This window comes from Argopecten irradians, chromosome 12, assembly GCF_041381155.1.
Source record: "Argopecten irradians isolate NY chromosome 12, Ai_NY, whole genome shotgun sequence".
Taxonomy (NCBI): domain Eukaryota; kingdom Metazoa; phylum Mollusca; class Bivalvia; order Pectinida; family Pectinidae; genus Argopecten; species Argopecten irradians.
The window spans coordinates 40,059,737-40,077,840 of record NC_091145.1 but is presented as its reverse complement, the minus strand read 5'-3'; the positions used below and the strand labels follow the sequence as shown (position 1 = coordinate 40,077,840).

General features: G+C 35.2%; 2 protein-coding genes across 2 annotated transcripts in view; one reads left to right on the top strand and one right to left on the bottom strand.

Moving 5' to 3' along the window:
* Positions 1-693: 693 nt before the first annotated feature.
* Positions 694-15,164, bottom strand: LOC138305162 (zinc finger C3HC-type protein 1-like). The gene is made up of 9 exons (XM_069245579.1): positions 15,065-15,164; positions 10,926-11,073; positions 8,989-9,139; positions 8,495-8,578; positions 5,300-5,427; positions 4,498-4,616; positions 2,884-3,022; positions 2,267-2,563; positions 694-1,643 (listed from the first exon to the last, which is right to left on the bottom strand). Exons 1-9 carry the CDS (start codon positions 15,154-15,156, stop codon positions 1,554-1,556), a joined length of 1,248 nt encoding a protein of 415 aa, XP_069101680.1. The 5' UTR covers positions 15,157-15,164; the 3' UTR covers positions 694-1,553.
* A 124-nt stretch (positions 15,165-15,288) lies between these two features.
* Positions 15,289-18,104, top strand: part of LOC138305160 (kelch domain-containing protein 10-like) — a 28,112-nt gene continuing 25,296 nt past the window's right edge. Inside the window, exon 1 of the mRNA XM_069245578.1 lies at positions 15,289-15,406. Coding sequence (XP_069101679.1) covers positions 15,319-15,406 — 88 coding nt within the window. The 5' untranslated portion in view covers positions 15,289-15,318. The remainder of the gene's footprint in view (positions 15,407-18,104) is intronic.

Below are 18,104 nucleotides of genomic sequence, written 5' to 3'. Positions count from 1 at the left end.
GACACTCCTGTACCAGTATTACATAGTCATGACACTTAGATACCAGTATTACATAGTTATGACACTCCTGTGTGTCCATATACACTACTGTCATGTATCAGGAATACAGTCATGACACTCCTGTACCAGTATTACATAGTCATGACACTCATGTACCAGTATTACATAGTCATGACACTCCTGTATCAGTATTACATAGTCATGACACTCCTGTACCAGTATTACATAGTCATGACACTCCTGTGTGTCCCTATACACTACTGTCATGTATCAGGAATACAGTCATGACACTCCTGTACCAGTATTACATAGTCATGACACTTCTGTACCAGTATTACATAGTCATGACACTCCTGTACCAGTATTACATAGTCATGACACGCCTGTACCAGAATTACATTGCCATGACACTCCTGTACCAGTATTACATAGTCATGACACTCCTATACCAGTATTACATAGTCATGACACTCCTGTACCAGTATTACATAGTCATGACACTCCTGTACCAGTATTACACCAGTTACATAGTCATGACACTCCGTACCAGTATTACATAGTCATGACACTCCTGTACCAGTATTACATAGTCATGACACTCCTGTACCAGTATTACATAGTTATGACAGTCCTGTACCAGTATTACATAGTCATGACACTCCTGTACCAGTATTACATAGTATGACATCCTGTACCAGTATTACATAGTTATGACACTCCTGTACCAGTATTATGTAGTCATGACACTCCTGTACCAGTATTACATAGTCATGACACTCCTGTACCGGTATTACATAGTTATGACACTCCTGTGTGTCCATATACACTACTGTCATGTATCAGGAATACAGTCATGACACTCCTGTACTAGTATTATATAGTCATGACACTCCTGTACCAGTATTATGTAGTCATGACACTCCTGAACCAGTATTACATAGTCACGACACTCCTGTACCAGTATTACATAGTTATGACACTCCTGTACCAGTATTATGTAGTCATGACACTCCTGTACCAGTATTACATAGTCATGACACTCCTGTACCAGTATTATATAGTCATGACACTCCTGTACCGGTATTACATAGTTATGACACTCCTGTGTGTCCATATACACTACTGTCATGTATCAGGAATACAGTCATGACACTCCTGTACCAGTATTACATAGTCATGACACTCCTGAACCAGTATTACATAGTCATGACAGTCCTGTACCAGTATTACATAGTCATGACACTCCTGTACCAGTAATAGATAGTCACCACACGCTGGTGTGTCCACATACACTACTGTCATGTATCAGAAATACATAGTTATGACACTCCTGTACCAGTAATAAATAGTCACCACACTCCGGTGTGTCCACATACACTACCGTCATGTATCAGGAATACATAGTCATGACACTCCTGTACCAGTATTACATAGTCATGACACTCCTGTGTGTCCACATACACTACTGTCATGTATCAGGAATACATAGTCATGACACTCCTGTACCAGTAATAAATAGTCACCACACTCCGGTGTGTCCACATACACTACTGTCATGACGGCTTGTCTGGTGTGGCTATGAGGGCAGATGACCATCCATGTATCAACTTTCTCAGTTTACGTAGACCAGCAGTCGGGGTATTCTACAACAAAGGAAATATATTCATGACATGTAAAGAATGTATTTTAGAGATACATGTATATAATTTCTTTTGTAAAAAAATATGAAGACACAAAAACATAAACTAGAACTGCCATTGAGGAGACCAACCTATAATACTGCCCATTAATTCTGAAACAAAGGGGCATAACTTTGAAAAAAAGGGGAGGGGGTTGTTGGCTAAGGAGGTTCCAATTTAAGTTACACATGTCTTTCATTGTATAAGAATTATTACCACCAAGTTTCACTGACTGCGAGGTTTTCCTGAAAACAACAAATTCAAGTCAACATACCCTCAAAATATTTTGAATTTCACATACTGTTATGCAGAAGTGCTAATATTGCAGATAGAGGAATCAGTGTATCGTGAATTAAAACCCCTGCTAATACGGTATGTTCCATTAACAAAACCACAAAATATGTGCCCATTGAAATTTAAGCACTATACAGTGTAATGAATCAGTAATAAATATATCACCAAGTATGCAGTACTTTTATATACAGTCAATATCTAACTGCTGAAACAGGGCAAAAGTAATTACTCAAAAACGAGCGACAAACAATCCATTAAATATATAATATGACCATATTTGTCCTTTCTATCACCTGTTGGAAGTGATGAGTCATGGTTGGCTCGGAGTCCATCACCTTTCCAGGACAGACAAGTTTCAGCATGGAGAACCAAGGTCTAGTACTGAGATCCTGTTGACTGGCCCCTGGGGATCCCTCACTAAAACTGCTGTTGGGGCTACTGTTCTTAGGGGTGGAGGGACTAGACATAGGGGAAATGCAATGACCCCCTTGGGATCCATTGGAGGTGGCATTTCCTGGGGCTGTTAGGTCTATCACCCATGGACACCAATACCTATGCTCTGCTACAGGGTCAAAAGTTTCCTTCTCAGTCTGTAAATAAAGCAATTCTAGTAAGAGTTGGAAGTAAATGAGATCAATAAAATATGTTCCTACCAGAGACATAACCCTGATATACACGGTAAATAAAATATCAAGTGCCGGGAATTAAATATCCTTTTTTTAGGTACAATTGGTTGAATTAACGAATAAAGAAAATACCCCGTTCCACAGTATACCACAATGAAATGCAGTTTGCCAAGTTTGAGAAACATTGCTTTAACAATATAGACAATAGATTCAACACAATATTCCAAACAGAATATCCATAAAAATAGCACATTTTTACCTAAAGTTGTAAACATTGTACTTACAACTTTTAATTTCTTTGCCACAGGATGATCACCAGAATCCTCCCCCTCTGAATTGTGAATGCTATTGGAGGATTTGTAATTCCAAAGGCCTATTGTTCTCTGGCAGAATTTACACTCAAAAACAGCACTACCTGTATCTCTGTAACAAAACAAAGCAGAATTTACATTTAACAAGAGGCTTATGGGCCTTAACGGTCACCTGAGTTCCGATATAGAATGAATCAAAAGAGATATAAACACTAGTGTAGTAAAATGCTATATCTCAGGCTAATAATTATCATCAAGTTTGACTCATTTCCTATGAAAACTGAGCACATAATATTCATAAATGTGTTTTTCCTATATAAGCTAAATTAAACTTGACCTCCTCCCCAGGGGGATATGTGAGACCCCAGGGTCATATAATTCACACTTTTTATAAAACACCTTTAGACCTTCCATCTGATAAAGTATTTGATTTTACCAATTCCAGAATTTTAGAAGGCAATTTTTGAAGTTTTAGCCTATTTGACCCCTTTTTGGCCCCACCCTCTGCCCCCAGGGGCAGAGCCAGGACCAATATGGAAATGATGAAAAATGGCTAATAATTCTAATCAAGTTTGACTCATTTCCTATGAAAATTGAGTACAAATATGCTCATAAATGTGTTTTCCCTATATAAAATATAGTAAACTTGACCCCCTCCCCAGGAGGAAACATGAGACCCCAGGACCATATAATTCACAATTTATGTAAAGGACCTTAAGACCTTTCTATCTATGAAAAGTATTTGATTCTACCATGTCCAGAATTTCAGAAGAAGATTTTTTGAAGTTTTAGCCTATTTGACCCCTTTTGGCCCCATCCCTCTGATCCTTGGATCTCGTCCAGGACCAATATGGATATGGCATTAAAATGCTATTTTAGGCTAATAATTCTAATAAAGTTTGACTTATTTCCTATGAAAATTGAGCAAATATTGTTCATATATGTGTTTTCCTATATAACCTATAGTAAATTTGACCCCCTCCCCAGGGAGAAACTTGAGACTCCAGGATCATATAATTCACAATTTTCATAAAACACCCTAAGACCTTTCCACCTGTAAAGAGTATTGGATTCTACCATTTCTAGAATTTTAGAAGAAGATTTTTTGAAGTTTTAGCCTATTTGACCCCTTTAGACCTCGCCCCTAAGGCCCCTGGGGGTTAGTCATGGAAAATTTGTTAATAGGATTCAATGGCCATCTCATACTGATAATTCTGACAACATTTGACTCATTTCCCATTACAAATGACCAAATAATGCTCTAAAATGTGTTTTCACTATATAAACTAAAGTAAACTTAACCCCCTCCCCAGAGGGAAACCTGAGACCCCAGGGTCATATAATTAACAATTTTTGTAGAGAGCCTTGAGACCTTTCTATCTATGAAGAGTATTTCATTCTACCACATTTGTGAGTGGAGAAGAAGATTTTTCAAATTTAAGTAAATTTTACCCCTTTTGGCCCCTCCCAGCCCCCGGGGGGTTGAGGGTCATATAATCCACAATTTTGATTGGCATTATGCCTTAGAATATTTATGCAAAATTTCATTGATGATTTTGATACATTTATACTGAGAAATAGACATACCTTATATTCCATCCACAGACAGCAAGTAGAAAAGCTGCCTTGGTATATTCTATTACAGGGTGGTCACGGTCACAGAGAAAATACTGCACAATATCCTCGATTATATCCTCATCTAGTCCCTAAACAAAACATGACAATCACAAACATAAACTATTTACAATCATTTGCTGAAATTTTGTGAATATTACAGATAAATAATTGCACTATAGGATAATAATGATTTTGCAAAAATAAACTTTATAGATAGACAAGAGGCCAAAGGGACTTAATCATCATCTGATTACTTTGGCAACAGTTGTAAAGGAAATTAATCAGATATAGTGTCATGGTGGCTATCTTTGATTTGATATCAACCCAAAACTCTTTGTCGAGACCATGTCAGGATCAATTCAGGCAAGTTTCAGCCAAATCACACTGGTGAAACTTCAGAAGAAGCTCAAAATGGGTTTTCAAGATGGAGGCTGTGGAGTCAATCTTGAATTTCAAATCAATACTTTGTTGGGACCATGTCAGGATCATTTCAGGCAAAATCGCACCGGTAGAACTTCAAAATGTGAAAAGTTTACGCAAGGCACAGAGCACACATTGAACAGTTGACGACGACAAATGAAACATACAACACGCACACACACATATATATTATTAACCGATCTAAAAGTACAAATGCTGTAGTATTCTTTAAGATCTATGAAAGTCTAAGACTGAAGGAAAATCAGAATCACAGTCTAACTATTTTTATCTGCTTAATCTTAATATCTTTCTTTGTGATATGACGAGCTGAAAATTATAGTAAAATGTTTACCTGTTTTACCATTGTTCTTTGTGATACAGTAGGAAGCTTGGACTGACAGGCCAATAGAAGATTTAGTCTTGTATCAAAGTTCTGTCTGACTTCTTTAATGTCATAAAGTGGAATCACAGAAAATGACTCTGGAGAAGGAAACATTGCTTTAAATTAAAACAGAATTAGATTTCCACTGAAGAATATCTAAGTATTCAAAGTTCAATATTCACAGGAATGTGCAGACCAAAGAAATGGATTTGACACATAGGTTGATTTCTTCCATTTCCCAGAGGTTCTAATTGCGAACTCACAATGATCTTTAATTATGATGTTATATAAGAAATTTGTAACCTTTTGTCAATAGCAATACGGGAAGTATTAAGTTTTCACTGATTGTTTTTAAGTTTTTTACCATTTAAGTTCTGATCTTGTGTTTTACAAAGTCAAAATGGTAGATAACAAGGTGAGAACTTAACAAGAGGCCCAGAGGGCCTGTGGTTTGTAATGCCAAGTAATGTTCTGAATACAAGTTCATTGTTTATTTTCTGAAGGAATTTGAATACTAACCTCTAATTCCCCTATTGGGCCCCACTTTTTCTGCTCCAGGGGGTCAAAGCCAAAATTTATAAAAATTCTGTTAACCCCAAGGATGTTTCTGGCCAAATTTGGGTGGTACAATCCATGCAGAACTATAGGACAAGTAGCGATTTTTAGGATTTACCTCTATTTCCCTTATCGGGCCCCGCCCCTGATGCCCCCCGGGGGTCAGAGCCAAAATTTATACAAGTTCTGTTCCCCTTCCCCCAAGGATGTTTCTGGCCAAATTTGGTTACAATCCATGCAGAACTCTAGGACAAGTAGCGATTTATAGGATTTACCTCTATTTCCCCTATTGGGCCCCGCCCCTCCTTCCCCCGAGGGGGGTCAGAGCCAAAATTTATACAAGTTCTGTTCCCCTTCCCCCAAGGATGTTTGTGGCCAAATTTGGTTACAATCCATGCAGAACTCTAGGACAAGTAGCGATTTATAGGATTTACCTCTATTTTCCATATTGGGCCCCGCCCCTCCTTCCCCCGGGGGTCAGAGCCAAAATTTATACAAGTTCTGTTTCCCTTCTCCCAAGGAGGTTTGTGGCCAAATTTGGTTACAATCCATGCAGAACTCTATGACAAGTAGCGATTTATAGGATTTACCTCTATTTCCCCTATTGGGCCCCGCCCCTCCTGCCCCCGGGGGGTCAGAGCCAAAATTTATACAAGTTCTGTTCCCCTTCCCCCAAGAATGTTTCTGGCCAAATTTGGTTACAATCCATGCAGAAATTTAGGACAAGTAGCGATTTATAGGATTTACCTCTATTTCCCCTATAGGGCCTCGCCCCTCCTGCCCTCGGGGGGTCAAAGCCAAAATTTATACAAGTTCTGTTCCCCTTCCCCCAAGGATGTGTCTGGCCAAATTTGGTTACAATCCATGCAGAACTCTAGGACAAGTAGCGATTTATAGAATTTACCTCTATTTTCCCTATTGGGCCCCGCCTCTCCTGCCCCCGGGGGGTCAGAGCCAAAATTTATACAAGTTCTGTTCCCCTTCCCCCAAGGATGTTTCTGGCCAAATTTGGTTACAATCCATCCAGAACTCTATGACTAGTAGTGATTTATAGAATTTACCTCTATTTTCCCTATTGGGCCCCGCCCCTCCTGCCCTCGGGGGGTCAAAGCAAAGATTTATACAAGTTCTGTTCCCCTTCCCCCAAGGATGTTTCTGGCCAAATTTGGTTACAATCCATGCAGAACTCTAGTACAAGTAGCGATTTATAGAATTTACCTCTATTTTCCCTATTGGGCCCCGCCCCTCCTGCCCCGGGTGGTCAAAGCCAAAATTTATACAAGTTCTGTTCCCCTTCCCCCAAGGATGTTTCTGGCCAAATTTGGTTATAATCCATCCAGAACTCTATGACTAGTAGTGATTTATAGGATTTACCTCTATTTCCCCTATTGGACCCCGCCCCTCCTGCCCCCTTGTGGTCAAAGCCAAAATTTATACAAGTTCTGTTCCCCTTCTCCAAAGGATGTTTCTGGCCAAATTTGGTTACAATCAATGCAGAACTCTAGGACAAGTAGCGATTTATAGAATTTACCTCTATTTCCCTTATTGGGCCCCGCCCCTCCTGCCCCCAGGGGGTCAGAGCCAAAATTTATACAAGTTTTGTTCCCCTTCCCCCAAGGATGTTTGTGGCCAAATTTGGTTACAATCCATCCAGAACTCTATGACTAGTAGCGATTTAAAGGAAATGTTGACGGACGGACGGACGGACGCCGGGCGCCGTGCCATGACATAAGCTCAACGGCCCTTCGGGCCAGGTGAGCTAAAAATTAACGTCAAACATAGTATTAGTTGTAAGGTACCATCGTTGGTGTGCTGAATTCATTTTTGTCTCTGGCAAACATAAAGACTATTACTGTATTAAAGGGACCATTCGGTCTAAGAGTACAATAAACCTTGCAGATATTTCGGAAACAAACCAGTTCTATTGGAACTTAGATTAGTTGGTTTTACTGTGATATGCCAGAAAAGCTCACTGTAGTCAAATGTACATGTGAAATGTTTAATAGCCTTGTATGCCGTACCCTGACCCTTGCATGTGTAATAAAGCATTTTTTGTCCGAAACTACTGAAAACGCTCTTACAGTTGTGTTAACATTATTAGATGCATGTTCTTGTCTAAAAATAATTTCATCAACTCCTCAGTGGTTATATATTGCATTTGCTTTACCTCCGTGACTTTGACTCGGGTAAGGACACAGCGTACATGTTGTACCTGCTTAATCGTATTGATCAACGATTTGGAATTTCAATGGTATTAATCAAAATACTTGACAATGTTGTGGAATTTGTCACTATTTCTTGTCATATGTTTCATAAGGAATGTAGAACAATACATTTATGTCATATTTTGCTCTGTTGTTATGTAACGAATTAGCCTCACTGAATTGTCCCTTTAATATCTTAATGTCAAAATATCCTTGTCCATCAAACTGATATATAAATGCCCAAACTAAAGAAGAATCTGATTTGTTTCATTTTTAGCAAAGCTTCTACACATTTTAGACATTATACAGAAGTCCTAGTTTATATATACATCTCAGTAAAACACATATATGTACAATACATTGATTTGTAACAGTAGAATGTTTAATTGTGATACGGTGTACAAACCTGGACTAGGATTAGACGACCAGGAACACGACTTCTTATGGGACCAAGTGAGACCATGCTTTAGTTTCTTACAGCAATCCGTGTCTAAATGTTGATAAATCATATTGATGTTCAAACAGCAGTTATGTTTACCACAAAGATAAAGTAAAATATCACGAGAACTATGATTTAATGCATGTTCTAGTGAAAATATCATCATGTTTAATAAATATAGTGATTCATTGATTTGCCTTTACCCAGAGGATTTACTAGCTAGTGAAAATATCAATTTGTGAAATATTGCATATATATATGGCATATTAATTTTAAAATTTTTAACATACATGTCTGATAAATAAAGTGATATATCCTGATATATGTTATAATTTTTGCTTTCTTGTTCAATTAAAATAGGGATCGAGTCAGTAATTATAATTCAGAATTAATCTTTATAACCTCAGCAATAAACTAAACTTAAACTTCACTTAAAATTGATGAAGCAATCTGCTACTTACATATTTGTTTATCTCTTGTTTTGGGTAACTGTCCACTAAGTTTAGCTTTACAACCGACACATTCAAGCATGTCTGTTTCAATTACCTGCCAGCCATACCGTGCACAAACAAGGGGAGATAAATCTACTGGTTTTGCAAACCAGTTAAATGTCTGACATGTTAAAGAATACAACTTTTTCCAAAACATTTCCACATAGTACACTAAAATATCAAACTGTATAAAGGTTTATAAACATTACATAGTACACTAAAATAGCAAACTGTATAAAGGTTTATAAACATTACATAGGACACTAAAATATCAAACTGTATAAAGGTTTATAAACATTACATAGGACACTAAAATAGCAAACTGTACAAAGGTTTATAAACATTACATAGTACACTAAAATATCAAACTGTATAAAGGTTTATAAACATTACATAGTACACTAAAATAGCAAACTGTATAAAGGTTTATAAACATTACATAGGACACTAAAATATCAAACTGTATAAAGGTTTATAAATATTACATAGTACATAAAATATCAAACTGTATAAAGGTTCATAAACATTACATAGTACACTAAAATAGCAAACTGTATAAAGGTTTATAAACATTACATAGGACACTAAAATATCAAACTGTATAAAGGTTTATAAATATTACATAGTACACTAAAATATCAAACTGTATAAAGGTTTATAAACATTACATAGTACACTAAAATATCAAACTGTATAAAGGTTTATAAACATTACATAGTACACTAAAATATCAAACTGTATAAAGGTTTATAAACATTACATAGTACACTAAAATATCAAACTGTATAAAGGTTTATAAACATTACATAGGACACTAAAATATCAAACTGTATAAAGGTTTATAAATATTACATAGTACATAAAATATCAAACTGTATAAAGGTTCATAAACATTACATAGTACACTAAAATAGCAAACTGTATAAAGGTTTATAAACATTACATAGGACACTAAAATATCAAACTGTATAAAGGTTTATAAACATTACATAGGACACTAAAATATCAAACTGTATAAAGGTTTATAAACATTACATAGGACACTAAAATATCAAACTGTAAAAAGGTTTATAAACATTACATAGGACATAAAATATCAAACTGTATAAAGGTTCATAAACATTACATAGTACACTAAAATAGCAAACTGTATAAAGGTTTATAAACATTACATAGGACACTAAAATAGCAAACTGTATAAAGGTTTATAAACATTACATAGTACATAAAATATCAAACTGTATAAAGGTTTATAAATATTACATAGTACACTAAAATATCAAACTGTATAAAGGTTTATTAACATTACATAGTACATAAAATATAGCCATACCGCTTATTATTTAGCAGAAATTGTAACAGTAAATAGTTTGGGTCCCTTTGATCTCCCACACAGCTCGGCGACGATCAGTTTGCAAAACGTTTTTGATTGGTTGACCAATCAGGGAACAGTATCGAAGTGAGTGTAACACTGTGTAACATTTCCGAGGTTTATCTATTTGAGCATTTGTCTCGGTTTCACAAAAAGGAGCCATTTTAAACTGGGGTGTTTATTCGTGGATGCGCACAATTAGGTTATGTAACAATAATTAACATACACAGACTGTCAGCCAATCACAATGCGTTTTAAATAGACACTTAACCTGTAACATGTAGCGATGAAATCTACTACAGTGAGTCGATACACTAGTATTGTAGCACAATCGTGCAATCTTAACGGCAGTAAAAATGAAATTCTAACTCCTGCTCCCCAAAACATCTTCTTAAGACTTCTTCTATAAAGTCTCATTCTAACTGAAGACTGAGACAGTATTAGGCTGATTGGGACTGAATGCGTGTTTGATGACTGATAAATGTGGAATATATGATAATTTCATAAATTCTTGTGATAGTGATGAAAAGGATACTGTGAATGTAGAGACTCTTTGGAAGTAAGCTTCCCTGCTCCAAGGATGTGGACCTTTCTGTCGGGAAGAAGATTCCTCTTGGTTTGTCTGATCTTGTCCATTTCTACTGTCCATGGATTCTTGACCATTTCCATTGTGTATTGGATCCCTTAAACAAAGAGAAATTCATTGGTATTAAACATGTTAATTGTTTAGACACACAGCAGACAAAGCATGAAAGACACTGGAAACATTGTACCTACTCCTAGGTGACCTGATAAAGTCAAAGCATAATCCAACAATATCATATAATGATTTCAATTATCCACCATTATTTATTAGCACTAAAACACATAATGATTTAAAAATTGTTTATTAAAAAAAGTGTCATAATTCTTAGAATGCCTTGCAACTGATTCAAGAACTATTGAATTTTGTTGTATCGCTTTTTTGAGAGATGGCTATTTAGGTGTTCTCAATTGACTACATTGTATAGCCATCAGGGAAATTTAATGCAAATGTCATAGCTGAATGAGTTTAACCTGTGTTCTATTTCAAGCCTCATAGTAAGTAATGGATGTGACTTACCAAAACTGAGACAATGAAGTTTGTCCCATTTTAATTAATAAATTAAATGTACTTAGCTATGTTAGTAATCAATGCTGCCATGTAAATATTGTTATCATTATTTTTGATAAACATGTTTAAAAACAACTTCATGCACTTTCACAAAAATCCTGCATTTGGCTAACTTATTGTTACTAAAATAGATACAATAACTGTGTAGCAGATTTTAATTGCATATAGTGATATAGTTGCCTTCTAGCTTCGCACTAGAGGGAATTTCCCTTTAGCTCATTTGGTAGAGCGACAGACCAGTAAGTCCAGGGTCACAGGTTCGTGCCCGGCTGGCGGCACACTACTCTCATCCTGTTACAAATCTTACTCAAATGCAGGTGCTCGAATGAGAGAAAAAAAATTGGAGACATTTTTTCTTTTTTTATACATTTATCAAATTTGATGCCTATTTTTTCATTTTCAATTCAATTCAAAATATTTTATTGAAAACAAAAGGATTGGATAACAGGCAGGTAGTGCCTATATTGATCCTTTCCTGAACCCGGTACAATGGTATACATTATAATATTATTGTTAATTATGTACTATTTACTTAGATTTAGATAAATTATTTCTATAGGTAGAATATTATATACTTATCTACAGTATATTTATAAATATACCTAAATATACTACTTCCATCTCTAGCAACAATACATATGTGAGTTAATTAGCATAATATTTCATCATATAATTATTTATATATTACTTTAAAAGTTTAAATACATGCTGAATACTTAGTACATGTATATATCATACATTTACTTATATACATTCACCTCTTGCAACCTACACACATACAAACATAAATAGTATATATAGAATGTAAAGAAATAGAATGAGTTAAGCCCTTTCCATTGCTATTAAAGTGAGAAAATAGATTATGAATAGCCCTTTTACCTTTCGATAGGGTATAAACTTAAGTACATTGTAAATCATGAATATAATATATATATAATTTAAGGTGTAAAGAAAGTTTACATGAGTCGATTTGATTCAATAATAAATTTTGATACATTGTCTAAAATGAATTAATTGTCTTCATTGGAAAGTCTTAAACTACCTTTTGTTAAAATATTGGCAGAGATGTAGCCAATCCTATTGAAGATTAAAAATAAGTAATGGCGGTATTAATGAAAGAGTGGACAGGAGAAAAAGAAATGATTTAAAGGGACATGAACCTAAATAAACCATGTAAATTTGAGTAAAATACATATTTAAGACGTGTCAGATACCTTACTAAGTAATATATATCAATTATTGTGCAAATAAAATAATTATAATGGAAATTCCATCTTTCTGTATTTTGAACCGGCCCGGTCGAATTTTGTAACGATAGTATAGTAGTGTTGAACTTTAGTGACCTCCCACAATGCACTGCATATGTAAACAAAATGGTGGGTCAAAAATGTGGGTGAAGCGAACACAAACGAATTCCGATAGAAAACAGTGTAGGTCAAGAGTCAGTAACGTGCGCGATTGGGAAAGTAGGTAAATATAAATGGATCACTGTAATGCATGACACAGGAGCAACTCCCCACTTTATACTTGCGTGATGTACATATGTGCAATAAGTCAGGAACCTCCCTTCGCGGTACCCTGTCGAATGAAAAGTCTCGTTTGACTTTTGACTTATCATTCTTACGTTAAATACAAATTGTTTTATAACAAATATGGCTTAAACTTCATTTGTCAACCATCGTAAATTAGAAAATAATCTTAAAATGTGGAAAACTAATATTCCTTGTCATGTCAGCAAGTTTGTTGTTCATTATAACCTCACTTTCGGCCATCTTTCGTTTTGTGTTCCAAAAATAGAATATGACAGTCTATTTTTATCATTTTTGAGGTAGGTATTCCCCACGTTTTCCTGTCGTTTTAGATAACCAATCATTGTAATAAAATATTCAATACATCTGCAAACCATATCTAAGCATACAGAACAAATTATTTAAGGTTCATGTCCCTTTAAGTTTTCGTTTTGGTAGCCACAAATACATTGGGCACTTTCAATTAGATGATCATTAAATCTGTCGGAATTTAGATTACTGACTCCATTTCTTAGCCGTCATATTTTTTCATATGATTTTCTCGTAATCTGACACGAGCCCCGAGTAAGACCGTTTTCAATTATGCGGTTTGACTGGTTGAACCTAGTTCGTTTATGGATTAAAGACAGACCAGGTGATTTTATATTGTTTTCAGTCGAGCCTTGACAAAGCCCTCACAAGTCTGTATCATAAACTGCAGGTCCGTCTGGATTTATACTTAAGGTTTGTGTAATGGCTTTAAACAGTGATATTTTGCAAGCCTAAAACTCATTACTGTGCTGCAATTGAACAGAACTAATTTCATTAATTGTTGGTATATACCCTGGCTAACTGTCAGTCTTACTGTTGATATGTAATTTGTGAAGCTGCGTGTAAAATACAGTAAAATATGAGAAAAATGTATATTTCTGGAGAAGACATAGAACTCGTGTGAATTGCATTGATGGAACCAAATAATCATGCCATCGTGTTCAGTTGTGAATATGCCAGGTACTCCAACAGTTTGTTTGGCAAAATCGGACCAGCAAATAGAGCAGGAGCCTAGTGTAGTAAATGCAAATGGCTGCTATAAATGGCGGATCAAAAATATCGCATATAAGAAGCCATCTCAATTGATACAAATGTTTTTATAGACACCATAAGGTACTCTGAACAGAACAAGAAGACTCTTCACGAAAAAAATAGTTCAAACAATCTGTTTGGCGCGAAAAATGCAAATTTCCGGAAAGAGCCTCAAAGTCCATTTTAGCTATTTTTTTCGTAAATATTCTTCTTGTCATGTTCAGAGTACCTTATAGTGTATATAAGAGCACTTGTATCAATTAAAATGTCTTCTTATATGCTATATTTGTGATCCGCCATTTAAAGCAGCCATTTGCATTTACAACAATAGGCTCCTGCGCTATTCGCTGGTCCGATTTTGCCAAACAAACTGTTGGAGTACCTGGCATAGTCACTACTGAACACGATAGCATGTTTATTTGGTGCCATCAATGCAATTCACACGAGTTCTATGTCTTCTCCAGAAATATACATTTTTCTCTTATTTTACTGAAATTTACAAGCAGCTTCACAAATTACTTATCAACAGTAAGACTGACAGTTAGCCAGGGTATATACCAACAATTAATGAAATTAGTTCTGTTCAATAGCAGCACAGTAATGCGTTTTAGGCTTGCAAAATATCACTGGTTAAAGCCATTACATGAACCTTAAAATAAAGACTTTTACAAACGAAAACAGCCTTACAGTTATACCACAGGGCCTCGTTACTAATAATGATATACCGGTATATAAGATAGGTCACGTCTATTTACATACAATGTATGTAAATAGACGTGACCTATCTTATATATATCATCATGACATTAGTAACGAGGCCCTGTGGTTGTACTCGTAGACTACTATCGACCTAAAACTAGAGAGCAATTAACTATTCATTGAAACTCATTTCCTACAAACTTGCCAATGAATAAAATAGTCATTTAAAACCTTTCACAATTGTGCTCTGTCGATACTGCAGCTAAAAACGAAGATAAAAGTGTCTTGACACGCTCCGGTGTAACTTTTTCAGTTGAAGCCATTTTGTAAATGAAACCAAAGGAAGTTTCTTTCCGGTTCGTTCATTGGCTTATTTTTTCAGCATTTACCAATCGGATTAGATTTAGCATATGACCACATAATCTGGATCCCCAATGTGTTTAACTGTTGCTGTCAGTGCAGACGCTTGGAATGAAACCAAAATAATGGCAGGAAACTTGTTGGCTTTCGAAAGATTTGGACCAACGCAATATGATGACGAATCGACAGAAAATTTAGTCGAAGACAATGTTGGTGAGAATGCATGTTAATGATTCATTTTCTTCTTCAGATGCATTTTCTGTGCAACATTTATCAGTGTATTTTGTGTTGGAATTTGCCCTTGCCTAAGGGATCGAACACGACCCAGCTGATCCGAGATGTCAACATTACCATAAATAGCCAAGCGTCAGCCCATTTATTGACATCCGTGCGCTAGTACCCTCATTTAATAAAGCTCGTCGGGAAAGTTGCCCATCATTAATCACATGCTTAATTAGAATCGTTGAATTGGTAGGCCTATTGAACCAATGGGATAAGCAAATATATTTAGATCATATTTATCAAATCACAATATTCCTAGCTACTAATATAGTTAAACTTGTGGTACCCGATGTTATGGCCAGGATGAACCATCTTTGTAAAGTTATAATGACACAAGTGTTCACGTGTATGATTGTTGCAGATTATGATTCATGTTTACAAACTTTTTAACAAAAATAATTCTAATTATGATTTGAATCAGAGAATTTAGTTAATTTTAAAATGCCATACTGAAAAAAAAACTACGCTATAAAGGCCAGATAAAAGATTTTATGTTTTAGGATTGAAATACGATAATAATAATGTTCACCAAAACCAAAGTAAATGGGTAACCAGTTTTTAGTTTTTTCCCCTCAAAAATAAGAAAGAAGAGCTTGAGGAAAATAGGTTTGCAACACTGATCAGGTCAGATGGCTTAATCAACTCAAAAGTCCCAATATCTGTATCTGTCTAATTTTTTTCATGATAAGAAGAATTTTGAAAAAAGAATCCTGTTGTAAATTACACAGAGACAGGACTAAATTGAAGTCAAGATGAGCGATAATCATTCAGAAACTTTTGATAAATCAAAAATAATATTGAACATCGCTAGGTGGGTCCAATAAAGTCAAACTAGCCGAAGTTATCCGACATTGTAATGTTGTTGCCAAGAAAGTCATGTGACCATCGTAACTATGTAACGTCGGTCTGAACTCTTCTGAGAACAGTTCATGAACTTTTCGACTTCCGTTTGACAATAATTGTAACGTCTATGTCGACCAGTTTGAAAAAAAAGGCATGTTTACAAGTATCAACTTTTAACAACTGCTTTACCAAAGTTATTAAAGAGTTTTTGACACAAAAAATGATAAGTCGCCTATAGATTGGGCCATCTTTAAGTTCACCGAAATAGCCCACTCCATGGGGATGGCAAATACACACACCAAGATACCAGGCTAGACATAGGGCCATCTGGGCAGCTGACCAATATGCAAAAATTTATTGCGATAAGCCGATAACGAGGCTGTTAGCCAGCACGCGTCACTGGTTCACCGACTGGCTCACCGCTGCTGATGAGACAGACACCATTAGAGCTAAACACCCAAACTTACAGTCATCTTATCCTGTGTGTCACATGAAATAATTACAGACTGTCATTATAAATTCAGTGTAGTGCAATGTGATGCTTATGGCTGATATAAAAATCACAGAAATAAAATAAGTTAAAATAAAATAATTTTTTTCTTAAAACAAGTTCTTTCGCTTTTCAAAGAAGAAGAGCATTCAAATGCATGGTTGCATTACTGAAGTGTCTAGTTGGAGCTGACAGAAAATCATCATTTGTGTGAATGGGGTTTTATATGGAGGCAATTAAATTACTTCAGGGTCAATTTAATGCATGTTTGAAAAGGTGACCTATGAGCTATGACCTGATAATGGTATTTATTGTACATTTTTATTATAATTTCTCAGCCCTGTTTGTTAGTAAACATTATACATGAAATGTTCCTTTTTCAAATGTGTGTTTGCTTGTAACAACTTAAGGACAATTATCATCACCATTGCCTGTTACTTGATTACTCATACAAATGCTACAGTGCACATTATTAAATAAAAAATTGCATAATATCAGTAATAGTATCTGGCTGTATAGTCATATGAATACATTATATCGAGAAGAGGATTGATATAATTTATATAAATATTACAACAAAAGTAACATTCTTTAAAGATGCTCCATCGCTGACAAATGGTATTTTTTCAATATCAAAAACAGCAGCAGAGGATTTAGTATTTTTCTTCAGTTACAAAATTACTTACTTAACACCATTACTACCATTGAAAAGTTTGAGCTTCTAATTTTACTTCAAATTAAAAATATGAAAAAATAATTAATTGCATCCCGAAAAAATTCCATGGCACTATATCCTATATGGAATGAAGTACTGCTTGCACATGCACCAAAGGCAAAATAAATTATTTTATATTATTTTTCGTGTTCATTAGACATAAATATACACTACTAAACACCAACTATTGTTCAAATGAGGAATATCATTTAAGCTCTGTTGGCGGTGGAGCATCTTTAATAATAAGCATATCAATAGGTTAAATTAATAACAATATAAACAATTTACAGAGATGTTTTTTATTGAAAACTATAGAACTGACATCATTTGTCTCACGACAGCAGACCATAGATTCCAATTCCGTAACCTTAGGATCACAGAAACCACACGAGCACCTGTTGGAAATTAAAAAATATAACTAAATATATATCACAAAATAAAATGGAAAAATTGACTTTTGGTAATTGAACCATGTAATTAGCTTTGTCTCACAGTAGTAACCATTGTCATTATTATACATTCCTCTGTTGTAAGAATATAATCCTTGTTTACTGAATTCTTCAATAGTTTATTGACATAGT